Genomic DNA, 26,853 nt, shown 5'->3' with positions numbered 1-26,853 from the left:
AGACTCCCCCGCTGAGCTCCTCTTAGCAGCTGTTGGGTGGTGAGTAGTTGGGTTTTTTCCCCTCTGTCCTCCCCCTTTTCTGTTTGCAACAACCTCTCGGGGGAGGTCAGCAGATCTCTTGGAGGAGACGGTTCCCAGGCCCTCGTGTTTTTGGCAGCGTGCGCCGCAGAATGAGAGAGGAACTGGTTCCACTGGAGCGTTCCCCCTTGGGCCCCTCCCTTGGAATGGAAGTAGGGATACTGGTGGTGGGGAGGGATCTGGGCCTCTTCAGCTTCGTGCTCAGAGCCACAGCTTCCTGCCTTGGTTGGGGGCCCGGGAGGTAGTTCCACAGCTCCCCAGCATCCATCTTGGGCGCTCTGTCTTCTGTGCAGCCGGGGGAGAGGACGGCTGACTGAGAGCCCTGTTCTCACGAGGGGTAGGGCCGGCCCAGGAGGGGAGGGGTGACAGGGCCAAGAGGGGTCAGAAATCAGGGCTGGGCTCAGATCTCTGGGCCCTCCCTTCTGAAAACGCCCCCTCCCTGCTTATTCAGGAGGACTTTGGGGCCTCCAGTACTTATTCAGTGTGCAGGGAAAAAGCAAGGAACCAGCTTGAGGTATCTCACTATAAGGCCTCCTGCTTCGGTCAGGGAGACCTATGTTGACCTTTTTCCTCTTTTACCAATTAATGATTCCTTAATGCACTCTTGTCTATTAACTTGTTTTCTTTGGGCTCCCAGGAGCCCGGGCCTGTGCTAGGCACATAGAGGGGGAGAAAATAAAGAATGCCAGCGACTCCCTGGGCCTGTGCTCTTTGGAGCTCGTTGGAATAGGAGGGGCAGTACTTGTCCTCACCACTGGGGAGCAGCTGTAATAATTGGGGATTTATTAGATAATACATGTGTAAAAGTCATAAAAGAGTAAAGGGAAGGTCGGCCCGATTGGATCACCAGCCCCTATTTGCTGGAAGATGCTGGAGGGAGGCAGTGCAGGTGGAGAAGCCTGAAAGAAGAGACAGGGTAGGAGCGTTCAGGAGGTTGATGAGCAGATGAGAGAGAAGCCTACAAAGGGCCACCACCTCTGCCCAGGAGCTATATGTCTGCTTCCCCAGCGCCTGCCCAAGAAGCTGCTCTGTCTCACTGTGTTTCTCTCCCGCAGACCCCCCTGTCCTGGCAAGAGCTAGAAGGTGAGCGGGCCAGCTCCTGCACACACAAGCGCTCAGCGTCCTGGGGCAGCACAGACCACCGAAAAGAGGTAGCTGCCCCCGTTTACTCCCTGGCTAGGGTAGCTAGCTGCCTCTTCTCTATCCCCCAGCACCACATGATGTGTTTTCTCCAAAGTGGAATTACATTTCTATTCTCACTTGCCTCAACCTATCCTTTTCCTAGTGAGCTGGCTCCTTCATAGCTGACTCCCAGCCTCCTGGCGGCCAGGTCTTAGGGGCCCAGACCTTCCTGCTAGGGAGGGCTTGGCCAGCAACTGCTGGTGCCAGCAGCAAGCACAGGGCCGGAGCTGCGTTGTTCTCACTCTACTTGAGGTTAGATCCAGATAAGCAGTTCAGAGACTGGAGGAAGATGGGCAGTGAGTTCCTGGGAATTGGGAACCTCATTTCCTATTTCACTATTCATTCAGCCTTCTTTTTACAAGAGGAGAAAAACAATTACGTGTTCCCAAATACCTTTTCCTGGCCCTCCCTCTCCCTCAGGAGGGCTAAAGTCGTTGAGGTTGCGTAGAGAAAGCCATAGGCTGGAATATTCCAGGGCTCCCAAACCAGCTGCTCCTGACATGCTGTGTCCTGAGAGGATCAACTCGCTAGGACTCACCCTCGACCCTTTGCAAGAGGAAGTTGCTTCTGCCTCCTCGCTGCTGACAGCAGTGAGAAAATATGAAGTGAATGCACTGTGAGTTTAAGATGAGGGGGAAATAAAAAATATTTAAACTTTTCAATGATCAGAGTACACAAGTTATTCACACTAATGGAGGGGACTCGTGATGTGAGCGACCCACGATAGCAAATCTAACAGCACTTTCTTCTCGGCTGTAGTCGTAAGTCTTATGGGTATGGGCCGCAGATCTACTCTCTGAATTCCATTTAATTTAGGCTCATATTTAAATCACTCTGCATCCCCTGAGCATTTTCCAGCTGAGGGCAAGGAGGTCCAGAATTACACATGCGAATGGGGATAATATTCAAAATCATCAATGATAATCTGTAATTATTACAGGATGTGGACGTCAAGGTGAAATCTGATATTCCTTCTTGAGAGCCTAGTAGTGTAGTCTACTTTAAAATGGGGGAGAATATTTCCATCCTTCCTGGTCTCAGGGCCTTTGAGACAGTCGGGAACGCACTTTGAGGAGTGAACTGCCGTTGGCGCTCGGAAACGTCATCTTCTGTTGCTATTAATAGAGTCGTATCCCAGGCCTTTGGAATCTGTGAAAGACAAGATGGTTTCAGTGTTGCATATTTTTAATTTTTTTGGAAACTGATCCATCTAGTTCGTAAGGTATCCAACTTGTCTGAGGAGCTTATCAGCACGGTTTTTAACACCACCATGCTATTTCGGGATGGAAGATTAGCTCCCATCTTCCTTTTCATATCTTGATGGGCCTCTGGCAGGAGCCACACCTGGGAGGAGGGACCCAGTGCACTTCTGCTTTGCTTCACCTGCCTCTCCTCTCCCTCCCTCCGGGCTGCTAGATTACCAAGTTGAAGCAACAACTGCAGAGGACAAAGCTGAGCCGCAATGGGAAAGAGAAGGAGCGGGGCTCCCCTCTGCTGGGGGACCACGCCGTGCGGGGAGCGCTGAGGGTATGTTTTCTCCCGTGACCCTCCCCTTTGTCTTCCTCCAGGCCTGCCTTCCTGGCAGGCCCCTGTGTGGGCAGAGTCCTCCCAGGTCTCCCAGCCACTGAGCCTCCTCCCACATTGCATGGTTTTGTTAAGCTTTAGTCCGAACTTGGACTTGCTGGGTGACATTGGAAGGGCTTCTTTGCTGTTCTGAATTTCTCTCACCTCTATCCCCACCACCGTACAATGGAGGCAATGACTCGAAAGCATACTCCAGACCTCACTAGGCTCTGACTTCTGGAGAAACACCCCTGAATGGACCTATTGCATGCTGTAACTGTCCCCAAATACGTTATTCGCTTGGTTCTGCTGTGCAGATGTGATCACCACCCCCTGGTCAGAACTGATGACTCCGTGGGGTTTGGTGGGGCCTCGCGTGATGGCTTCATTTGCCTCCTCTTCAGGCGTCCCCTCCCAGCTTCCCCGCAGGGTCCCCCGTCCTGCGACTCAGCCCCTGCCTGCACAGGAGCCTGGAAGGGCTCAACCAGGAGCTGGAGGAGGTGTTTGTGAAGGAGCAAGGTGAAGAGGAGCTGCTGCGGGTGAGTGGCAGCGAGTGTCTTGCTGAGCCTGGACGAGGGGAGCTGGGAATCCCACTCAATGAGGCCTCCTGGGCTGTGGCTCCATAGACAGCAATGTACAAACACCAGCCTACGAAAGGAACACAAACGGAGTTTATTAGTCTCAGATGGACTTAGCCACAGGGACAGCAGAGATGGGTGGGTGTCACTGGGGAAGGCTTTGTGGCGGTGAGTAGAAAGAGAATGAGCAAGGATGGGCAGAGAGGAGGGTCCCCAGCTCAGGGGTCAGGCCAGGCACCATTCTTCAGCCAGACTGCTGGCGCTCCCTGTTCCCCGCATGCTCAGCACTGGAACCCACCCATGCCTCAGTTCCCGCCACCCTACTGTGTGACCATGTCCCTCCCTCCAGCACTACCTGGTGATGTGCCTTCATCCTTCACACCCAGTTGGCCCTGCTCAGCCTTCTCTCCGCCCCGCTCCCAGGCAGAATTATGTGCCACCTTTTCTGCAGTCTCAGGCACATTTTTATACTGACACAGTACAACTGGGGAATGCCAATGGGGCAGTATAAATATAATTCTAATGGGCACACTTCTTGGTTCATGATTTACCTACTGGTTGATGTTTAATGTGGATGCATAGAGGATTTTATATACACCCAAACACACGCACACTATTTGGTGAGCTGTGGATACAAGTACCATTGAGTGTTTAAAAAGGCGGGGGTCAGGGGGCATTTCATACCTGACAGTCGTCTGTGTGCTGGTCCTGCAGTGGCTCACAGCACTCAGGTTCGGCCCCACTGTGCCCCCTGCACATACCAGTCACCTTTGTGTTCCCAGAGCCCAGCATACAGAAGGTCCCTGCCCTCGTGAGGCATACACTGATCAAACCATACAGATGAATACACAGTCATACGTGGGGCTACAAGTGTTGCCAGGAAAAAGAACAAAGTGCTACGGGGATAAACACGAGGGAGTTTCTCCTAGATTGAAGGGTGACCAGGGAAATAAATGACCCGAGGAAATGGTGCTCTGCTGTCATTGTGTGTTGCGGATAGAGGATGAGAAGAACAGCAGGGGAAGGACCCTTGGGGTCACTGCAGTACCGTAGGCCTGGGAAGACTCAGGACTGAGAGTCTTGACCCCCAGCTTTTCCCCGCCAGATCCTTGAGATCCCTGATGGGCACCGTGCCCCAGCTCCTCCGCACAGTGGCAGCTGTGATCATCCTCTCCTCCTCCTGGAGCCTGGCAACCTTGCCAGCTCTCCCTCCATGCCCCTGGCATCCCCCCAGCCTTGTGGTCGGGCCAGCCGTGAGGAACACCGGGGTGCCGTCGAGGAGCTGGCATCCACTCTGAACGACAAAGGTAAGCCGTGAGGGCCCGGCAGCAGGGGTGACTCTGGGGTACGGGGGGGCTCCACTCCCTTTTCTGCCTCTGCTCAATTTCAGGCTCGGCATTATCACTCACTAAAAATGTATGAGTCATCTTTATTCTGTACATTGTACCAATAATAATCATGGTCCCTTACATCACATTCTGATTTATAGTTTATAAAGTCTCTGCACCTGTACTTTCATTTCATCCTCACTGGAATCCAGAGAAGAAATCCCTCGAGTCGCCATGTTTTGGCTGAAGTTCAGTAAGCTGTAGGGGACAGCCAGAGAGTCTCTGCTCAGGTGTCCACTCTACTCATTACGAGCAATAGGTTTCAAGGGGGTTGTGAGTGATATAAGAGAAGGTGGTCTCTTGCCCAGGGTCACGCAGTTTGACCCAGACCCAAACCCCATCTTTTGGACTCCAAATCTCTACTTTCTCCTGTGCTCTGGCTGCTTCATGGAGAGGGCGAGATACGACTCTTGCCTCCTAATATGACCCTTACGTTATAAAGCACCAGTGCCTGCATCGTCTGACTTGATTCTCACAGCAACCCCATGAGGTAGGCTGGTTGAGGGCATGACCCAGCAATACACATAGGTAAACAGCGTAGAGTAAGAAAGAATAAATGTGAGATAAACTCAGAGAAAGTCAATATTTGCAACCTAGACAAAGTACATTCGCTGTGTGGAAAGCGAGAGGAATTTTATCCTACAAGTAGGGTTGAGTAAGGACTCCTTCTCCGAGTTGGAGAGGAGCTCTTCCTGGAAACAGGGGCAGATTTTCAAGTCTGTGGACGGGAGGAAGCCGTGGTGTGTTGGCAGGCAGGGGCTTGCAGCCTGGGAAGAAGGCAGAGAGAGACAGCAGTCAGGATTCCTGTAAGTCTGAGATTTGGAGTTCCAGTCCCACTCTTCCTCCTGGGAACATAGACTCGATATGAGACCTTACTTTCCCATCAGTTTGATTGTTTTTTCTGTTCTGTTCTAAGCTCTGTGTTTTTGTAAGCTACCTCAGAGGTTTTATAAGGTGGAGTTTAGACAAACAGACTGGATTAGCATAACGCCTGCCACCTTCCTTACGAGGTGTCACTCAGCCTTGCCCCTTTATACCCAAAGCCTGAGCCAAAGAAACGGGAGGCCTTTCTTTCATCTCCCCTGGATTCAGCCTTGCTCTGTTTGCAGCCTCCTCTCCAGGCCACCCGGCCTTCCTTGAAGATGGCAGCCCATCTCCAGTCCTTGCCTTCGCTGCCTCCCCTCGGCCTAATCACAGCTATGTCTTCAAACGGGAGCCCCCGGAAGGCTGTGAGAGAGTGCGTGTGTTCGAAGAGGCCACGTGAGTACATCAAGTGGACAGGGCGTGGGTGTCAGGGACAAGGGTGGAGGGTGAGCCCCACGTTACCCCACCTGCCTGGCCCTTCTTCAGTCTTGGACTCTGTCATCACAGAGGTGTTGTCAACTCTAGATTATCAGTATTGCCGTTTTTCCTTGATCAAACTTGTTGACATTACCTACTCTGAGCACTTAAATCTTTGCTTATCATTATCTCCATAGAAACCTGCTCTCTGCCCACATGCCAGCCACAAGCGCAGCAGGAGCTGGAAAGGAAAGACATCTGAAACCTAAGCCCTTCGTTTCTTCTATTTTTTTTCCATCCCCAGGGAAGGTGTGAGAATTTGCTAGACCATAATCAGAGAGGGAGAGAGGGATGTCAGGGGAAGGGGAGAACACACTAGGACTTCTCTTCAGTCGGAGATTACAAGCGTTTCATCCCACCTGAGTGGAATGGGGACCCTCAACAGCTTTCCGGTTTCTTCTGAGTCAAGTCTTCATCCTGTGGCTGTAGTGGTTCAAGTGTCTTGGACTCCCAAACAGAAAGTTCTAGTCCTTGCAAGTAAGGACTAGAATATTCCCAATGATAATTATGCTGATTATCAGATTGGATAATCCAGAAGCCATTCTTCTGTTGATTTCTTTACAATTCCCTCCCCTTAGCAGAGAGACCTTTCCAGATGTGCACATGGTCCCCCTTAGCAGGCACCAACGAGCTCATGTCATTTCCCCCTGCCAGCTTGATATTCATCGGGGCAGATTCACACTGGAAGTTGTGGTTTCGGTGGCAGTCAGGAAGTTTACTCATGGTGTGTGAGTGAAGATTTAGCTGGGACTGGGTGTCAGGCATTGAGAGCACCATTTGCATCTCAAATAAGGGAGAGGACACCCTATCGTGGTAGCCAAAGGCACATATATAACCCATAGGAGCTGTTATGGAGAAAACCATTGCCACCAGGGCTTTTTTTACTGTCATCACTGTTGTCTGGTGTCCCTTCAAGACTCTTGGGTCCTCTGAGGAGCTGTGGAGGGAAGAGGCCAGACATTGTCACTTAAGCAGGCTCTAGGCTCTTGTGCCCCGTCTCAATCCATGTTATGGTTGAGTAACTACAACTTGGAAAACTGGTGGAAATTAGGCTGTTGCTTGTCTTGATTCTTCCATAAACTCATAATGCCAGAAGAGGTCTTAACGGCATCTCATCTAGCTTCCTGCCTCTGCGTTAACCCTTTAAGAGAGGTGATGATCCATCATTATTTTCTAAGATATCCTGGGATTGAAATTCTATAGCTTATTGGGGTCTCTTCATTTTATCAACTTTCCTATTGGGAAGTTCTTGTGTTTAGCTGTTCTTTTGCCACATTTTCCTCTTCCTACCTGGTGTCCCCTCAAAGGTAGCCTGGATTTTCCAGGCAAGGAATCAAGCTGTTTGGGGTCATGCTAGTTGCCTTTATGTTGGGTGTTGCTTGGTTTCCTCTTGGTTACCTTCCTGACATGTACCATGCACACACCCAGAACATTCCTTCTCCAGCCATTCCCCAACCCCCATAAAGTGGGATTCTTTCAAACCCTTCTCCGTTAAGGGACCCCTTGGCACTGTAGAGTCTCAGGCCTTCCCAAACACTCACAGCATTTGGACCTGTGACTTCCCTCCACGCTTTTCACTCTGGGCCAGATCTCTGCCCTTCTCCCCACACCTTGCTCTTCTTCCCGGGCCTTGGAATTATTAGAATTCTAGAATTAAAATGACAACCAATTTATCAGTCTGTACACTGAGTGCATTTTTCTGAGTATATATATATATATTATACTTCAAGAAAAAAAGAAAAAGGTGATTGATGGGAACCACTAGTGACAGAGCTTCATCCCTCCACACACCTTTGTTTTCTTAACTGGAACCCTAAAACCATGAGGTTCTCAGGGCTGTTTTGCCGTCTGAGCACAGCCACTCTTCTTTTTTTATCGTAAGGATTCCTTACTCAGGAACTCTCTGACCTAACCTCCTGTTATCCTTCCACTTTTCCTAAATGATCAGAAGAGAAGGGATGATTCTCCCCACATTAAAGGTGAGACAGATATGGCCAAGGCCACATGGTGAATTAGAACCTGGATCTTCTGATAAACTGCCTTTCTCACAGTGGTGCTATTCTTTCCTCCTGGCCAAAGTTTTGAAAATCATGCCTTTCAAATGTGCTCAAGAATTAGATTCTTTAGGTCCACAGATTTCAACAGGGGACGTTTTTTTCCCCAAGGGGACATTTTTGTCCCCATATCAAGAGACATTTTTGAGTTGCTATATTGCGTAGAGGCCAGGGATACTGTTAAATGATGCACAGGACAGCACCCCCATCCCCACCCTGCAACAAAGAATTATCTAGCTCAAAATGTCAATAGTGCTAAGGCTGAGAAACTCTCCTTTCGGCTATTCAGAGTCTGAGAAAGTCACTTTGCCTTGATCTCTGCTTTCAGGCAAATGGTCTGCCCCCAAAATAGTAATACCATTCACTGATGAAATCTTTCAAATGAAAAGATCCTTGGTCTCCTAGAATCACATTGTCAGGAAGCTCTCCTTCCTGTCTAGCTTCAATCTCCCCTATTTCTAGCTGAAGTGTATTTCCTGTTGTTTAGCCATATTTTTTAAAAAATGGAAAGCCGAGGGGCCTAGAGACTGTAACCTTTTATTTTTTGGTCAGGTTACTGCCCTGTTTGAACAGAGATCCAGCTCTCCCGCTCCCTTGATGCTGTGACATCTCTTACCGTCTCTCACTGGCTGTTTCTCTGTGTGTGTGTGTGTCTCTCTCCATCCTCCAGGTCCCCAGGTCCTGACCTGGCCTTCCTGACTTCCTGTCCTGACAAGAACAAAGTCCATTTCAACCCGACCGGCTCGGCCTTCTGCCCCGTCAGCTTGATGAAGCCCCTTTTCCCCAGCATGGGCTTCATCTTCCGAAACTGCCCCTCAAGCCCAGGCTCTCCCCTTCCCCCCGCCAGCCCCAGGCCACCACCTCGGAAGGATCCAGAGGCCTCCAAGACCTCCCCGCTGCCATTCGAGCCATGGCAGCGCACCCCACCATCAGAAGAGCCCGTGCTCTTCCAGAGCTCCCTGGTGGTCTGAGGGTACCACCCCCCTACACTTAACCATGGAGACCAGTGCCTTGGTGGGAGGCCCCTCCCTAGCTCCCCTGCGATGGGAGATAGAGGAGCCCTTCCCTCTCGGCCTTTGAGCACTTTCAGTTATTGTGTCAAAGCCCCAGGTCCTCTTTTTGATGGGCACCAGCCCCTCGGAATGTGAGGGGACCTGCCTTCTCCACTAGCAGCTGGGCAGCTCACAACTCACACCTGTGTACCTGCCGCTTCCCTCACTTGGTGGAAAACTCACCCAGAAGGTCCTGAGTCTCCCACCTCTGGGTATGAATCCAAATGACTGTATAGGAGACACTTGTTTTTGTCGCGGAGCAAGCTGGCCGTGACCAAAGGAGAGGGGATGCCACAGATTTCCTTCCCTCTCCTCCTCCACAGTCACAGAAGAGGAGACCAGAAGATAGATCCCCCATCCTCTCAGCCCCATCCCCATGCCTCCCTCTCATTGGAGGAGCTGACCAAAGCAGCCCTGAAGGGCCATCACACTTGACCAATTCAGCTGCTGGCAGAGGGGGGAACCAAGCATTTTCCCAAGTGGCATTTTCATCTCGCTTTCACCCTGACTAAAGATTGTCTTAAGCAGCAGCCCAGCCTGCCCCGCCCCAGGTGGGTAGTGAGGGGGAGAGCTGGCATTCCTCCAGGTGGCAAATGACAACTCTGCACCCCCCCACCTGCCCCAGGGCAAGGCTGGATTAGAAAAATGCCTATTTTTCTTGTATCGATGTAGAAACTCTATTTTCTCCCAAAGACACTATTTTTGCAGCTGTTTGAAGTTTGTATATTTTCCGTACTGCAGAGCTTACACAAATTGAAGAAGAATGTTGATGTTCAAGTTTTCTTATCTTGTGTTTAGAGGTTGTTTTTTGCAGATCTTGGTGTTAATAGACCAAATAAATAAGTATTCCCAGCAGCGTGAGGTTCTGTTAAATATCTGGGGTAGGAGGGGTGGGGTGGAGATCGAGGGTGTTATATTGATCACTTCATCCTTGTCTTCAGGAGAAGAGCCTTTAGTTAACACATCTGGTTGTTATATGGATGGACACAGAGTTCCTGTCCTCTGGACACCATGCTTGAACACTTTACATGGGCATATAGACAGTAGACTCATGAAAAGGCTGTCCAGAATGAAGAGTGTGGTGTGTCCTGGAGGTAGGATGAGGGAGCCGTTGGGGAAGTTACCCATTCTTGTGAGTCTGAGAAAGCTCCTTGGGGAAAGTGGATTTCATCTTATTTATTTATTTTTGAGACAGGGTCTTACTCTTACCCAGGCTGGAGTGCAGTGGTCCCATCATAGCTCAATGCAACCTCAAACTCCTGTCCCAGCTCAAGTGATCCTCTTGCCTCAACCTCCTGAGTAGCTGGGACTACAGGCATGCACCATGACGCCACACTAATTTTTAAATTTTTTGTAGAGACAGTCTCGCTATATTGCCCAGGCCTGTCTTGAACCCCTGGGCTCAAAGGAGCCTCTAGCTTGGCCTCCCAAAGTGCTGGGATTACAGGCGTGATCTACCATGCCTGGCCCAGAGTGGATTTCAGAGAGAAAAACAGGGTGACTAAAGGGAGACAATTTGACATGGTGGGTGTTCCTTGCTCTGGCAAGGAGAACAAGATCAGGGAATAACATTCAGATTGAACCTCTTCGCACAGTTTTAGGGAAGCTTCGGCTCCTTTTGGGTAATCTTCCCATCTCAGAGAGTACCCACAACAGAGGGTGCAGCCTTGGAGGGTACAAAGAAACTGTCCTTGGCCTTTTGCAGCCTCTCAGCTTTATAGTGCTATACCTGTAAGAGCTTTGGGGAAAATGGGAAAAACCATCCCAACATTCTATTCTGATGGTGCTTTGGAATTTCCAAAGCATTTTCACAAAAGACACATTATCCCCATTGTATGGGTGAGAAGTTGGCTACCCCAAGGACAATAATAAGTACAACTGTATCTAGCTCGTAAGACCTCACCACAAACACCGAAACCAGGCTATCCTAACCACCATTCATTGGTTTGGTAAGCACCACAGATAGTGCATTAAGTGCTTTACATAAAATGTCATTGAAATATGACAGCCACCCAATGAGAGAAATGTGGTAAGTCCCACTGTATAATGAGGGAAGGACAAAAAGGTTCAATAACTTTCCCCAAAAGACACAAAGTGGGGGAGCCAGGATTGGAAACCCGACCATTTGAATCCTTTAATTTCACAGGAGGAAATCCGACTCAGGGGACAAGGGAATTGTTTGAGGTCCCAGCTGGTGAAGAGCCAGAGCTGGGACTGGAACCCAGGCCTCTCACCCCAACTGCTGTTTGGTGCCCTGGCATCATGGGCTGATTCAGTACAGTAAGCCACTGGGCAAGAGAGCAAATGTGTGGGGATCCCCTTCCCCACGAATATAAAGGAGACAGTGGGCTGGGGACAGACCCTATCTTCTATCCCTCACCCCTCCCCCTGAAAGATGTCTGGCTTGCCCCCAAAGCCTTAGTGAGTCAGGCCCGGAGTGATGGGTGTGGTGCTGCCCAGAGTTTCCTTCCTTTGCCTGAGGCTGTGCCAAAGCAGCGGGCTACTCTAAGAGAAAGAGCCTCTACCAAGGTAGCAGCCCAGAGTCCACCAGGCGGCCTGACATTTGGGCCAATTATTAAGTGGGGGGCTGAGGGGTCAGTCTTGCAGTGGCAATTCGTACTAGCAGGTGGAGACCCAACACTCGGATGAGTCCAGCGAGGAGCTCACTAACGAGAATGATTCCAGAGAGCAGCCGAAGGCTTGCTCCATTGTCCGTGAGTTGTAAGACCTTGAAGAAAATGCGCTTCAATAAATTTCCATTTCCACCTCCAGGATGTGAGGAAATAAGATCAGAGTTGAGAAAGAGTAATGACTAATAATATAATTCCTTAAACTTGCACAGCACACTTTGCAGTTTATAAAACACCTTCACAAACCTCAGCTCATTTGCTCCTCAAAACAGTCAAGAGGCGACAAAGTGGCTATTACTAATTATCCCTACTTTACAGACTGTGAAAACTGTGGCTCAGAACGTAGGTGACACGGGAAGGTTACCCTACTACCTTTAAGTGACCTAAGCAGAGGCTTACTGTGCTGCTCACCTCCTTGAAAGCCTAGTGATGTGCCCACGGACGACTGCTGTCAAAGCCAGGCCTCCAACGCTCTTCTCGTAGAGCAGGTAGAGTCGCTGACGCCGGACAGCCTCTAGAGGGCGCCGAGGCTACAGCAGGAGTTCTCGGCGTTAGGACCCAGCAGAAGCCTGGCCGCCTGCCGGGAAGAAGACTATTTAATTTGCTTTGCCTGTCGCACCGCCTCCTTCCCCGCCCACCTGCCTGTCTTCGCACAGCGCAGCCAATTGGCGACCTCCACATTCTTATACGTCATCACTTTACGCCCGGGCATCTCCTAGGCCACACATCGAGCTCCGGGTCGCAGTTGCCCTCAGAGTTGCCTGACTGGAAAATCTCGATGGCAAGAAATTACCCTTAAGACAGCTGGCTCCTCTGACCCCCAGGGATGGAACCAAGGTCCCAACGTGGGTTTTCTTTCCTAGAAGGGTTGCTGGGTTCTGAGGAGTTTCCCCCTTGGCAGCCCTGAGCTGGCAGTTGTGGCAGTGAACTGCTGGGCTTTGCTGAGCGGCGGTCGCATGCAGCTCCTATGAGGCCCCTGCCGCCGGTCGGCGATGTCCGGCTGGAGCTGTCTTCTCCGCCGCCGCCGCTGCCGCTGCCGGCTGTGAGCGGGTCTCCAGTCACCTCGTCCGGTCGTCTCATGGCCTCTAGCAGCTCCCTGGTGCCCGACCGGCTGCGCCTGCCACTCTGCTTCCTGGGAGTCTTTGTCTGCTATTTCTACTATGGGATACTGCAGGAAAAGATGTGAGCAACCCCCATGGCGGGAATGCACTCCCCCACCCCGCCCCCCAATCCAGTCCTCTATCCCCATCCTGTGGCACATTTCTTGGGCCTTCTGCTCCTGGACCTGGGCTTCCCTTTTGTTCTCCCGCCTGGCTCTCTTGCCTTTCCAGCAACCTGCTACCTCTGCCCAGAATTCCAAAACGCCAGAGTTGATCTCTGGATTCTCGGGATCTGGTTATTTTACTTCCTTAGCTGGTTTGTTTTGGTTTGGTTTTCCCCTGTTGGTTGTAAGGGCCGAATGTTACAGGCTGAGACTTTTACCACCAAATAGTCCTAAGCTGGTTCCTCTTTGGAAGTTCCAGATGCTTGCAGACAGCCTGTTCTTTCGCCCTCAGCCTCGCTGCTGTAACCCAAATACCTTCTTCTCCTGCCTGGGATATCTCATTTCACCAACTACTTTTTCATGTTTCCTCTAGCTCCATCCTTTATGGATATTCTCTCCCTAGGCTGTGGGATTAGTAGGCTAGAATGTCTAGTTTCTAGATCCAATAAAATCAGCCCCTCTTTTAGATGAGCCTAACGGTCCTTACAAACTCACCCTACATCCAAAGAGGCAAGATAATTTCCAAGCTTTCAGTGATTGTGGATATACTAGATGACAGTAAGTGAAATATACTAATTTCTTTTCTCTCTTTCTCATGCATTTCATTCTTAGAACAAGAGGAAAGTATGGAGAGGGAGCCAAGCAGGAGACGTTCACCTTTGCCTTAACTTTGGTCTTCATCCAATGTGTGATCAATGCTGTGTTTGCCAAGATCTGTGAGTACCTAGATAATGATTTATTGTATATACAACCCCTTCTGTATCCTGGGTGTTAGTCATTGACTAAAGCTTAAGTTCTAACTTACAGTTTCCACCACCTTTAGTACTCACACAGCCTCTCTGTGCAGTCTATAAAACTAATGATTTTGAAATGGGGTAAAATAATATTTCTTTAAATTATACCAACTTCTGAATCAGAAATATGCAGAGAATGGGTCTTTGTGTTCCAAATCCCCACTGAGAATACTTAAAACGTTTTTTTCTTTCCCTTTGACGTTCCTTTATGTGTCAGCTTCAAGCATGCTTTGAGCTTTCTCTCTTTGTTCCCTGAGCACTAGCAGCAGGGTTAACTTGTCCCTTGAACTGATTGAGGCCCCCACCTCCACCCTGCATGTGGTCTTGTGTTAGGCTTAGGTACAATTGGACAGCTGAATAATTTTCAGAGATTTCCCATTCTAAGAAGACAGAAATAGCTTGTGTCTTATTCGATAGGCAAGTTCCTTTCATGTGGGTTCATCTTCGCTTAGTGGTCCATCTTAGCCCCACCAGGTTTCTCTTGTATGTTTTTTTGTCTTCTCCCAGTGATCCAGTTTTTTGACACTGCCAGGGTGGATCGTACTCGGAGCTGGCTCTATGCTGCCTGTTCTATCTCCTATGTGGGTGCCATGGTCTCCAGCAACTCAGCACTACAGTTTGTCAACTACCCAACTCAGGTGAAACCTCAGGGTGGGATGAGGGTTGGCTCAGAAATTATTGAGAAGGACTAAGGGTTTTTTCCTCAGGTCTATGACTCCTAGGAGAGTGTGTCTGAGAAATTCAGAGTGTTTAGAACTATAGAGCTTAGGGTTAGTGGTTGTGTGTTGGGCCATGATAGGGCTGCTTTCTGAGGCTGAGGTCCCTGGTGCAGACCCTACTCAGTCAACACAGTACTTAGCACTGTACCTGGCACGTCACAGATGCTCAGAAATATTTGCCAAATTTAATTTCAGGTCCTTGGTAAATCCTGCAAGCCAATCCCAGGTAAGCAAAGAAGATGGTCTTCCTCTTCTGTCCTCACTTTTCCTGTGGTAAGCACTCTCTTCTGCTAGAGCTTTATGTCCCAGGGCTTCGTCATCCCATCATAGCTCTCTCCAGGGACTTTTATTCCAGCCCTTGCCCCTGTCTGTCCTCTGATCTTTGTCACTTCCTGTGGTGTGCATAGGCTTATAATCCTTAATGGAAGTTAGAAGCTGACCTAGTCTGTGTCACATGGTCAGTCATTTCAGCGTCCCATGTGTTTACAGTGTCGTTAGACACCCTAAGTCCCATTTTGATCATCCATTTCTTTCTCTCAGCCTCTTATCCTTCCCCCTGTTCCCCACCCTTACCCTGTTCCTTCCTGGACCTTTTACCTTTGTTCTCTACCTTTTCCCTGTCTTACACTCTGTGCAATTCTATTGCCCAATCATTTTTATCTAGTTACCAGCGTGGCACCCTCCTCTTGTCCTCTATAGGCCTTCCTTCTCAGACATTCTTTCTTCCTAAGTCTTTCCTTGGCTCCTGGGAGAAGGGTATTGGGGTCATCAATGCCTGTGGGTGCCTGAATTTTCTACTCTGTTTTTTCCCTCTAGTCATGCTCCTTGGGGTGACCCTCTTGAGGAAGAAATACCCACTGGCCAAGTACTTGTGTGTGTTGCTAATTGTGGCTGGAGTGGCCCTTTTCATGTACAAACCCAAGAAAGTAGTTGGGATGGAAGAACACACAGTCGGCTATGGAGAGCTGCTCCTGGTATGTGATCCTGTTGGGGAAGGCAGCCTTTTCCAACAAACTTAGCCAAAGGACAATCTGCCTAGGCAGGCAGAAGGCTAGTTATATGTCTCAAAGGAGGCCGTGGTGCTCCTTGCCCCCCATTTCTGGTCTTTGCTGCAGGGTTCCTGGCTCTGCTGAGGCCATAGTGAGAAACCCAAAATATTTTAACTACAGCTCAGCTCTCCTTTTGGGGATGAAATAACTCTGAGGCCTGTGTCTAAATCCTGATGTGAGGTCACAGAGACCTGAGAGCCAAGAGGGAAGAGTAATGTGTCTATCACTGTGGCTTCCCAAGAAATCCGGAAGCCAGAGTTAAAAATAATACAGGAGTAGCTATTGTTTATGTCTTAGGCGCTGTTCTAAGTGTTTTACATATTATTTGACTAATTTGTACAACCATAATCCCCTAACATGGGTAGTATTATCTCCATTTCACAGCTGAAGAACTTGAGGCACAGAGAGGTTAAGTGACTAGCCCATGGTCACATGGCTATTTAAGTGGCAGTCAGGATTCCAATCCAGACAGTCTGACCACAGAATCCAGTTTCTGGAGTACTGTACTCCAAGCTAGGAAGCTAACCTTCTGGGACTAGCTTTCCCCTCGCCAGCTTTAATGGCAGAATGTGTATGGCTCACCATAGCCTGTTGTGCACATCAGCTTCAAGGCCTTATGTTGGGAAGTGGTAGGCTTTCTGCTCTACTCTGATTACAGAATCAGTATGTGGCTCAGTTAGCCTGTCAGTCCAGTGCCTGGGGGGACGAGGGAGCTAGCATGGTCTCTTCCCACCCTCTATCAGTGACCAAATGATTCTATCTTAAGGCAACAGCTTTCTGAGGAGCCTGAGAGTGAGACTCCCTGTGTAGGGGAGGAAGGGTTAGGGTTAGGGTTAGGAAGGGGCCCTGTTGGTTGTCACCTCACAGCAGGCCACTCCCATTCTTTCCCAGCTGTTGTCTCTGACCCTGGATGGACTAACAGGTGTTTCCCAGGACCACATGCGGGCTCATTACCAAACAGGCTCCAACCACATGATGTTGAACGTCAACCTTTGGTCAACATTGCTGCTGGGAGCCGGTAAGGAGCAGTTCTGCCGTTCTTTCCATGTGTCACCAGAGGGCAAACTGCCCTCATTTAGTTGATCCCTGTAGCAGCCAGTTGTCCTTCTGTCCAAGCCCCTGCGAAACCTTCCTGGAAAAACTTGCACCGGCAGGATGTGCTTGCTACTTGTTACTGACACGGTGAGGGGTTAGATGTGTGTCAGGTATTGTGGGAAGATGCACAGTTGTAAAACACACGGGGGTACCTGGGAACTTTCCCTCTCACGAGGGAAATGAGACACAGGCATAGTGCTTACTCAAAGGAAAGAGACTTCATACACTGAATATAGCTCAAACATATTAAATGCGTTTATTTTGAAATCAGCACTTCATAACTTTTCAAATCTAAGCACAGGTAGAAAGTGTTTTTTGTACAGCACACTGGGGTTAATGGAGGAGCTGCTACTGCCTGGAGGTGACCTTGAGCTGGGGATGTATGGGCCAGCACCTTCACTACCTCTGAGGATCTCTGCTTTCAGTCCCTTTGGTAGAAATAACTTGTTAACTTTCAAGCCTTTCTCCCAAAATTGAATCTTTAGTTAGTTTCTCTACTCAGAGAAAAATGAGAAGGCTGCACGATGAGACAATACTAACCCACTCTGTATATTTTCCCACGCTTCACCCTCCTTCACAGTACGGTAACAGGCCATGTGCAGGAGTGTTTCGGGGGTGGTATGGGCACACAAGATGTGCCATTCGTCTTTTAACATTTCTTCCCAGGGATCCTGTTCACTGGGGAGTTCTGGGAGTTCTTGAGCTTTGCTGAGAGGTACCCTTCCATCAGCTATAACATCCTGCTCTTCGGCCTGACTAGTGCCCTGGGTCAGGTGAGTGCTTGAGAGGGAATAGTTTGGCTTCCCCACTGTGGCAGCTGGTTGCCTAAGAAACACTGGTCTGGCTGGAAGAAAGGGGGGTGGCAAGATTAACCCTGGTGTCCGTTACAGACTTTAGACCTCACGGCAGATATCTGAGAACCAGCCTAACTCCACCTTTCTCTGTCTCTCTCTAGAGCTTCATCTTCATGACGGTCGTGTATTTTGGTCCCCTGACCTGCTCCATCATCACCACAACTCGAAAGTTCTTCACCATCTTGGCCTCTGTGATCCTCTTCGCCAACCCCATCAGCTCCATGCAGTGGGTGGGCACGGTGCTTGTGTTTCTGGGTAAGTTCCATTCAGAGCAGGTGTGTCTCTGGGCCACACAGAGGGACAGAGAGCGCTTGGTTTAGTTATTTTAGAGAACACGTATGAAAGAGAAAAGGAAGCATTATTTCTAATCCAGCCTTCCTAACACACATTTCATCTTAGTGATTCCCTTCCAATGACCTGCATTTCCGCAGACCTTGAGCAGGACAGAATTATTATGCTTATTCCCTATCAGCTTATGCTGCTAGAGATGAATTGTGTGTGTGTGTAATAAGCAGTATCTTAGTGATTTTTTTAAATTTGATCCCATTCTCTTATCTCTGAGGACATTATATAAAACCAATGTTCTGAAGTTTATTTTATTTAAAGCCTCAGTTTTGGAGAACCAAGCCTGACTACCCCTGTAACCCCCGTCATTGGTAGGTTGCATTTCCCCCCATAAAGCTAAGCCCATTTTCTCCCTTGTCATAGGTCTTGGTCTTGACGCCAAGTTTGGGAAAGGAACCAAGAAGACATCCCACTAGGAAGAGAGAGACTACCTCCACGTCGAGAATATTTAAGTTATTATCTCAAACAGTGACATCTCTTGGGAAAAGGGACTTCTTAGGAGTAAGGATCTGAGTTCCAATCTTTTTTAAAAAACAAAAACAAAACAAAAAAAAAAAAAGAAAAAGGAAGCAAAATCACATATTCTTAAAAAAAAAAAAAAAGCACCACTTGGATTTTAACAAAACAGAGTTGGCGGTTTTTGTTCTCGATGCCCTGGAGCACAGTCTGTGGCAAATAAAGAGAGAAGAAAGAGGCAGAGCTTGATGCTCAGCACCCAAGCTGCTTCCCTCTCAGGTGTGGTTAACTTGGTTGGTGGGTAATTCCCCCAAGAGCTTGTGCGTTATAGGGAGGAACTTTAAGAGGTCATATATTGTGCCAGCAGCCTCCGTTCCAGTGGGTGAGGCTCTACATATGCTAAGGCAGGTGGCTGTCGGTCAGAGCCAGAGAATGTAAAAATCACTTTATTTCTTAAAGCTCTGGTGGGAAAATATTTCATAAAAAACTGAAGATATGTTCTGTCCTTAAATGTTACTTCAAGTTGGGGTAAAAAGCCAGAGCCTCTGAGTCTGCTTTGTTTTCCCTTTTCCCCACTGCCTCTTCTTTAGCCAAGGTTTGACCAAGACCAGAGTGGAGACCCAGTGCATATAACATGAGCAGCTTTGGAAGGTCCGTGCATGTACTTTTCCTGATCCTCTCCCTCCATCTCCCTGTCTGTTCTCAGTCTACCTGGTCCCTTCTTCCTTGGAAGGCTGGATTAATCCCTCCTATTCTCCTGCCTCCTTCAGCTGCTAAAGTGTTGCAGTCCTCTGCCATCCGGCTGTGCCAACGTGTCACCATGCCAGCTTCTGCTTGTTGAAAGGGATGTTGGCGGAAGGCACGGTGGCTGAATCCTGGCACCGCCGCTGTCAAGTTTTCTGGGTGGCAACAAGGGGAAAAGGCGGAGCATGGAGCAGAGCCACCTGCCCATTGCTGCCTTCAGAGTTGGAAATCACAATCCTCCAAGGACCAAACTTTACACATGAAAGTGCATTTCCACCAGCTGCAACTTTCCCTCCATCTGTTCAGCAGCCCCAGCCCCTTGGCTCTCCAGATGGGAGCCCGGCCTCCTTCCTGAACGGCTGCCTTGCCACCCGCCCGCCCAGCCTTTCAAGCCCTGCCTCACTTGCACTCATCTCACTCTCTAGGGGCCCGGTGTCACCACAGCCCTGCCCCCAAAGCCCCCTCTCATTTTGAACTCCTCCTTGGGAGGCTTTAAGTACATCTGGCCAAATTTCCTTCCTTTCTCCATCCCCTCTCCTTCCCTTCTCTTTTCATCTTGAAAGTTACATCAGTTAGCTTCTTCCCCACTAGATTTACAGTTCTTCCCAACTGTCTTCTGTGGATTGGTTAGGTGGTGAGAGCATGTTCCCTGGGCCAGGGACCTATAAGCAATCATCATCTGGGCCTGTTGTTTTAAGAAGAGACGTCTTCCCAGCTATCAGACCAATTCCCTCTACCTTTTCCCCTTGCCATTCCCAACTGGCTGTCTCAAAAATGCCTACTACTAGCCATCATGACCTAGTCAGAGTTTTCCACAGCTCAGCATGGCTCTCACCTGATACTAGAGAAACGGCTTGTAGAGCTAAGCCTATCCTACCAGTAGTGGGCTGGGAGCCCAGTTCTGGTGTATGTGTTCAGTTCCTGGTCCATTCGTCTAACATTTATTTCCTTCTGGGTGCCACACTGCAAATGCTGGAAGTTTAAAGTTAAATAGGACTCACTTTTATCCTCTAGGGGGTTAACAGTCTAGTAGGGAGATGTGAAAACAAATCATTGCATCTCAGAAATGCAGGAATCACAACGAAGGAAGGTGTCCAGGCAAGGTGAGGCTTGACCTGGAGAGTGTAGGAAGATGAAAGGAGGAGGAGGAGATGAAGCGTTGGCTCCACTGCCAAGCAGGAACAGGGGTTTTAAACTGCCTGACTGTTCTCCCTCTCACCCCGTGCTCCTGCTCGGTCAGTTCAATGGAGAACACATGACAGGAGAGCGGCTTTTATGTGTGGTGTTTTGTTCGACTCGAAGATACTGGAAAATGTTTTGTAAGCTGCCAGCATGTTCAGGGTGGCATGTGTACCTGCAGGATCAGGATCACAGGGACTGAGAGTGCCAAATTTGACTAAAGTTAGTAACACTGTTAGCTTATAATAGGGCTGATAAATGTGAAATACCAGACAAGTTCAAACAAAAGTGGTGTTGAGCACTAACCCTGGGCGGCCTGATGCCTCAGGTTTCTAAAGATCAAAGGACTTTCATCTGCTGTTAATTCTCAGCTATGTGTAGGAAGGAGGGAACCAGCACGCAAATTTCCCCAGACACTGTGTTTTTAGTTTGGGGTATATTGCACTTACGTCTACTTTGGTCAAAGCATCAGGTCCGCCTAGTCTGCTGTTTGTGCTCAGGCTCGTGGTAAAACGATTTTTCATTTCCTGTGCACCTCTTCATCTGCGGCAAGGGGAGTGACCTGCAAATGTTATTTGGGGTACAGTCACAGGGAAAGTTATTCTGGAGTTAAACATTGTTTTTAAAAGGACTTAAAGTGGCAGGAATTAAACGTTAGCTGGATAATCTACCAAGTGAGGTATTTAGGAACAGATGATGTGTTTTCTCAGTCCTGCAACACCCTTGTGAAAAGAGGACTGAGCAAATATCTGTATTTTTTAGAGATGGAAAGACCTAAGTGAGGGAAGGTTAGGTGACCTGCAGTAGGTCGCTAGGTATGTTTCTGAGACATGAACTAGAACTCAAGGTTCCCTGAGTTCTAGTTGTGTCTTGGACCTGTACCCTCTGAAGGAGAAAAGTGAAGCTCCTCAGGAGGCCCATTGCTTCTGCCATCTGGCCCTGCTTGTCAGTAGAACAGTTTGCACGTTTTATGAGTAGTGCTGGTCATTTTCCCCAGATGCCCTGGCAAAGAAATTGTTCCAGGTCTCTGTGGGATCATTCATCCCTTCCCACCAAAAACACGCCAGCTGTCTTTCGGAACAGTAATCTCATATATTTATAGAGCTCCTTCTTCCCTGGAGCTCTTTAGTACATGGCATTTTATCCTTAGAACGCTCCTGGGAGGAGGTTAGGCTAGAAACCAGTCTCCCCATGTTTGGAATATGGAGCCTGAAACCCACCAAAGTGTATCAGCTGAAGGTCACACAACTCTTGAGAGGGTGGGAGCCAGAGGTGGGCCTCCCATTTCACTTCCGACCATCAGAAGTCAGAGAGCTCTAACCCTCAGTGAGCTAAGCCAATGGTTCCCAGCTGTTTGGATTTTCTGGAAATTCCCAGTAGAATTGCCAAATAATTTAGGAGACAGACATGGGTATGCTGACTTAATTATTTCAAGTAAGGACATTGTTTAAAAATCTGTTAAATAATATCACCATTATGGTTTTAGAAAAGGACATTTCAACGCAAAAAATTTTAGGAAAAGCTATCCACTTCAGAATAAAGAACCCTTCCAAGGAAATTATAATTGGAAATCATATACTATATTAATAAGATCAATTAATTTTTTAATGGCAGAAAATGGTCAACGTAAAATGTTATTCTATAATACATTATAGGATATACCATTGTGATTGTTTGGCTGATACAGCTTGGTCAGTTTGGGCCTATATTCCACAACGCAGTCCAGTGCAGCTGGAATGTCACATGAGCATGCTGAGAAAGATGGAAGCAAACCACAGTGAGATTTTCTATAATTTAGAATATTCTGAGAAAGCCCAAAACAACATCTCCCTGGCCTCAGCCTCTTCTGCCTTCCCTGTATGAGGCTTGGAGGACAGCAGGCTATCGAGGCTCAGAGGGCTTGCCAGAAATGGCTGCAAGAAGGAGACTCTGGGCATGCTGCTGAGACTTGCCCCTACCACGTTCAGACCATGGTTTTGGTCACCCAGCCCAGAGCATCCAGAATATATTCCGGAGGGTTGTCACCAACTGGTGAAAGTCAGTTTCTGCCAGGCATGGCACTTAGAGGGGGAGCTATGGGCTGTACCTGCCATTGGCAGGAAAGGTGGGAAGGGGAACGGAGGGGCTGGGACAAAGACTGGCTTCATTCAGTGCCTTCCACTCAGCTGAGGCCCAAGTCCACAAGGGCTGCTGGTGGGTTTTTTTGTCTGAATAGGCCTGACCCCCTGTGATTTCTGGGAGAGGTGGAAGAGGGAAGTGGTTCAAGGCATTTACCAAGGGGTGGGATGGTATGTTTCTTCCTGCCCACTTAGGTGTTTTGTCATGGTGTGTGGGTGGTGAGAGCTAACAACAGAAGCACCATGTTTCAGCTTAGGTTCTGACCAGACGCCATTTCCTCCTACTCAGGATCCTAGAACTGCCATGTTCAGACTACAGCCCTGCAGGGAATGCGTAACTGTTACATGAAGGCTGGGGACTCCCTGAAATTTTATGTGAAAGTGTGTGCGTGTATGTGTGTGCGTGCATGCATGTGAGAGAGAGACACGAAGCTGGTAGGTTTGTTTTTCCGTAAAAAGGGTCCACAACTCTTCAGATTCTCAAAGAGATCCATACACAGGATCCACCACAATCATGGGACTCATTTAATTAAAAGTGATTTCCCAAATAGAGTTGTAGAACTTGGAACCACTAGGAAATATGAGAAAGCATCATGTCCAGCTCTGCTTAGGTGGGGGGATGAGGTTGAGGTTGCAGAGATACCCAAGGAGAGTAACCTGTCCAATTTCATTTCTGGTTTTCTCCTAGCCCCTCCACACACTATCTAGGGTTATCAGATTTAACAAATAAAAATACAGGATGCCTGTCTGAATTTGAATTTCAGATAAATAATGTAATTTTTTGGTGTAAGTATGACCCTGGATTCAAATTTAGCCTGCCTTCTGTATTTTATCTGGAAACATGTGGCATTAGACGTTATCACACATGTTCTCATGGCCCTTCTCTTCTAGGAAAAGGAAGCACTCTCAGATACATCACTTGCATTTCTGAGCAGAAGGCTTCCAGGGTTTTTTTTTTCAGGGTCAAAAATTGTATAATTTCCCTGATGGCCCAGGGAAGGTGCAAGCCCAGACTTAGTCAGCAGGGGGCATCATTCTCTTAAAATAGATTCCCAGGCGAGTTTCAGGGGCTTCAGAAAGGGGAAGGGGGGCATTGAATTGAAGGTTCTATTTGCTGCTTCTGTCTTCTCTCTGGAGCTCACTTCTCCCACCCTGCCACCTGCCAGAGCTATTTCTGGGCAACAAGAATCTGATCCTGTCACTCCACTCCTTAAATCACTTCCAAGATTCCACAGTTACCTTCTTAATTCGGCATAAAAAGCCCGTCAGGATCCCACCGGAGCCTATTTTCTCTGCTTCAACTCCTGTGACTTACACCCTACTCGATCCCACCCACCTCACACTCCCAGCACCCCCATTCACCAGGAACTATTTGCAGTTTCCCTGTATGCTATTTACTGTCACGCGTTTGTGCCCAAAGTTCCTTCTGCTTGGAATTCCCTTTTCCATTTGGCACTTGCAGCAACTCTACTCATTCAACATTTTTCACAAATATGTCTTGAGTCCGACTGCGTACAAGATGCATTGGAGATACTGTGGAGAAGGCCAACTAGAGCCCTTGCCTTATGACTGTCACAATGGGGCAGGGGGGCAGGAGGGGGTGATAAGCAAGTAAACAAATAAACAAGGCACTTGGGCTAAGTTCAAAGGCTAACTGGTCTGCCTTCCTCAGGTAGAGTTGACGGTTCCTTCCTTTGGGTCCTCTGGTGGGTTTTCATTTTAAGGGTCCTAAATTCTAAATTCTAAGACCTGCACAATCATTGTAGGGAACATAGATGAATGGAGCATGCTAGTTTAAGTCAGTAGGAAGGGGATTGGGTGCAGCCTGTGAAAAACCGAGAGTGCGTGTCCCAGCTAAAGGGTGCCGTGCCTTTTTACCTCCTCCCAGTTGTGTGGCCAAATGTGTTATTTCAAGAGAAGGTGGGAATCCTGATTTTTACATGAACTCCTCCAATTTTCTGAATTATTTGCCTGTTTAAGCATACCTGCAGGTCAGATTGGGCCTAGGGCCACCTGTTTGCCACCTACTATACTGCAGCACTTATATCATTGCCTTGCATCTGATTAGTATTTATTTGTATTTTCTCCACCCACCCCCAACTGTATCTTTGTATCTTTAGCCCCTAACATGGTGACTGGCACATGGTAGGTGTCCGATAAATGTTTGTGGCAGGGAGGAAAGGACAGAGGAAGGGAGGAGACAACCTGGGAATAACAATTTGTTAATGAAAATTCTTATTGCTACAGCTCTGGACATGGGACAGGTGGAACAAGAAAGCCGGACACTGAATTTATTGCTGAGTGTGAGTGCCTGCATGTGAGTGTGAGTTCCATGTTAGCAGGTGTGACAGCCGGGAAATATGTCTAAGAATCATCAGCTCCTTTCTTGGTGTGCTCCCAAGCTATCCCTCCTCATTCCTGGAGGATGAGGGGGAGGAGAAGAATGCAGGGCTCAGGGTGGACTTCCTGGCTTCCTTCCAGGACCTGTAGCTGCTGGCACAGAGATCAGAAAGAGCTTACATGGGCTTTTGGCACCAATGATGCATCCTCAGGGGAAGGTGCCTGGCAGCTGCTGCCACCCACCACCTACCCACTAGAGTGCCCACTGCATAGCAAGCAGTCGTGTGGGTCAGAGTAAAAGCCCTTCTCTTGCTTTTCCAAAATGAAATAATCAAAGTGACTCTTTTACCCTGTATTGGGGAAGAAGACTTATGAGAGATCAAAACTCTCAAGCTTAAGAGAAGGGCGGGAGTGGCTTAGCCTCCCCATCTTGGGCCCTAGAAGCAGAGCAGGCACTTGACCGCCAGAGCAGGCTGCTGATTTCTGCTAATGGCATGCTGTCCTTTCATCAGGAGAGGACGCTGCCTCACGCCCATGTGGAGTAACCCGTATGCATTCTTACTGTCCCAGTGAATAAGGACCTATCTTTGGAAAATAAGACGTCTCAAACTTAGAAAATATATTTTATCTGATTTTTCAGGAGAAATAACTAGATCATTCAGGAATCAGAGCCTCCATCTTGGCCCTGAAATCTCTTACAAGGCTTGGAAAATGCGATTTCCTGAATGGGACAGAGTAGAGAGTGCAGGGACAGCCTCAGTGGGTTACAGTCACTTGTTAGGCTGAGCTATGGAAATTTGTGTCCCATGATTCTCTGGTGAGAGGTACCTTGAAAGTCAAAGCCACCCCCAGCCTCCATGGTGCCTTGTGCTCCCTACCCAGCACTTGGCCAGCCCGAAGCTTTGAAGCAAGGCTTTCCAGGAAGCAATCTCTCCCACAGGCAGTGCTGACTCAGCCCAGACTCCAACCTCCAAGTCTGGTTCCTATCCCAGAGTGGCTGACAGAGGCAGAGGGACAGAAAGGGGCTGTGATCCTGGACTGCAGGTGTGTGTTTCCAGGAGGGGGAATGTCGGGAGAGGAGTAGGCAGCGGGGCATGGACCCTGAGTTGTTTAGGGTCCCTTTTGCTAAGGGAGGAGGGAGAGAGAATCAACAGTGGCTCAAGTCCCCTGGGTTCTAGCACCCTCTGACAAAACCTATCTTTCCTAAATTCCCAGGAGCAGGGATGGTGGCAAAGTCTCGGTGCCTGGAATCAGGGAGTGAGAACATTCCTTGATATCTTTCCCAGCTCTCACTTCTAATCCTCGCATCCGGATTTCTAGTCACATCCGAGGATGTGACTGACCATCTCTCTGGGGATACCACCTGACTCTCTGACGCCCTCTCTCCCCAATTTACCCCACTTGGATTAAAGGGAAAATGCATGCTCCCTCTCTCTTCCCCTTCTCCAAAACCATCTGTGGTCCCTTGCATCCCTGCGGGGCTTCCTGCTTCCCTCCCCCACCACCCTCCCTTCCTCTGGTCCTTCACTGTGTTTTTCTTCTCTCAATATTCCTCCCTCCTCTCTCTTTCTCTCTCTCTCTTCCTCTCTCCCTCTCTCCTGCTCTCACTGTCTGTGGTTCTGAACGTGAATCCTTTCCCCGGCAGAGGCCCTCAGCTGGGGTACTCTCCTCATTTTTGTAGCTTCTGTCCAATTATCTCTCTGGCCAGGCTTGTTGGGAGCCCTCCCCACTGGCCACGCTGCCTCCTTCCTTCCATCCTCCAAGATTAATTTCCACTTGGAGATGGGGGTGGGAAGCCAGTTTGAATAAACTGGGAGATGTTTGGCAATCCACTCAGTGTCTTGCTCTGAGGGCCCCAGCAGAGTTAAGAGAGTCCTAGGGAAGATGACACCATTGCACAGGCCATTAAGGGCTGCAGGATCTAATTTTAACGAATGTGAGATCAAAAGCTTTTTAGAGTCAGCCAGTGCTTAAAAACAAGGGCCCAATGATGGGGAGGAACTGAGGCCCTTGCCACAGAAAAACAAAGCT

The 26,853-nt window shown here is 48.8% G+C and overlaps 2 protein-coding genes across 3 annotated transcripts in view; both read left to right on the top strand.

Moving 5' to 3' along the window:
* The window catches only part of FAM117A (family with sequence similarity 117, member A), a 41,924-nt gene extending 31,827 nt beyond the window's left edge, over nucleotides 1-10,097 (top strand). Inside the window, exons 3-8 of the mRNA XM_012661436.1 lie at nucleotides 1,134-1,229; nucleotides 2,677-2,787; nucleotides 3,228-3,362; nucleotides 4,507-4,708; nucleotides 5,899-6,049; nucleotides 8,855-10,097. Of these exons, the coding sequence (XP_012516890.1) occupies nucleotides 1,134-1,229; nucleotides 2,677-2,787; nucleotides 3,228-3,362; nucleotides 4,507-4,708; nucleotides 5,899-6,049; nucleotides 8,855-9,155 (996 nt within the window). The 3' untranslated portion in view covers nucleotides 9,156-10,097. The remainder of the gene's footprint in view (nucleotides 1-1,133; nucleotides 1,230-2,676; nucleotides 2,788-3,227; nucleotides 3,363-4,506; nucleotides 4,709-5,898; nucleotides 6,050-8,854) is intronic.
* Nucleotides 10,098-12,820: 2,723 nt separating this feature from the next.
* SLC35B1 (solute carrier family 35, member B1) lies at nucleotides 12,821-18,536 on the top strand. 2 transcript variants are annotated; one of them, XM_012661416.1, is made up of 9 exons: nucleotides 12,821-13,048; nucleotides 13,743-13,846; nucleotides 14,432-14,562; nucleotides 14,839-14,869; nucleotides 15,460-15,617; nucleotides 16,584-16,710; nucleotides 17,454-17,560; nucleotides 17,743-17,896; nucleotides 18,350-18,536. In XM_012661416.1, the coding sequence occupies exons 1-9, from the start codon at nucleotides 12,834-12,836 to the stop codon at nucleotides 18,400-18,402; spliced, it is 1,080 nt and encodes a 359-aa protein (XP_012516870.1). In that variant the 5' UTR covers nucleotides 12,821-12,833; the 3' UTR covers nucleotides 18,403-18,536. The 2 variants fall into 2 exon arrangements, with proteins under 2 accessions (XP_012516870.1, XP_012516877.1); XM_012661423.1 differs by having other exon boundaries at nucleotides 12,825-13,048; nucleotides 14,457-14,562.
* The last annotated feature ends 8,317 nt before the right edge of the window (nucleotides 18,537-26,853 follow it).

Source organism: Propithecus coquereli, unplaced genomic scaffold (genome assembly GCF_000956105.1).
Source record: "Propithecus coquereli isolate 6110/MARCELLA unplaced genomic scaffold, Pcoq_1.0 Scaffold119, whole genome shotgun sequence".
In the NCBI taxonomy this organism is placed as follows: Eukaryota; Metazoa; Chordata; class Mammalia; order Primates; family Indriidae; genus Propithecus; species Propithecus coquereli.
The sequence above is the reverse complement of the archived record's forward strand: the minus strand, read 5'-3'. Positions and strand labels throughout refer to the sequence as shown.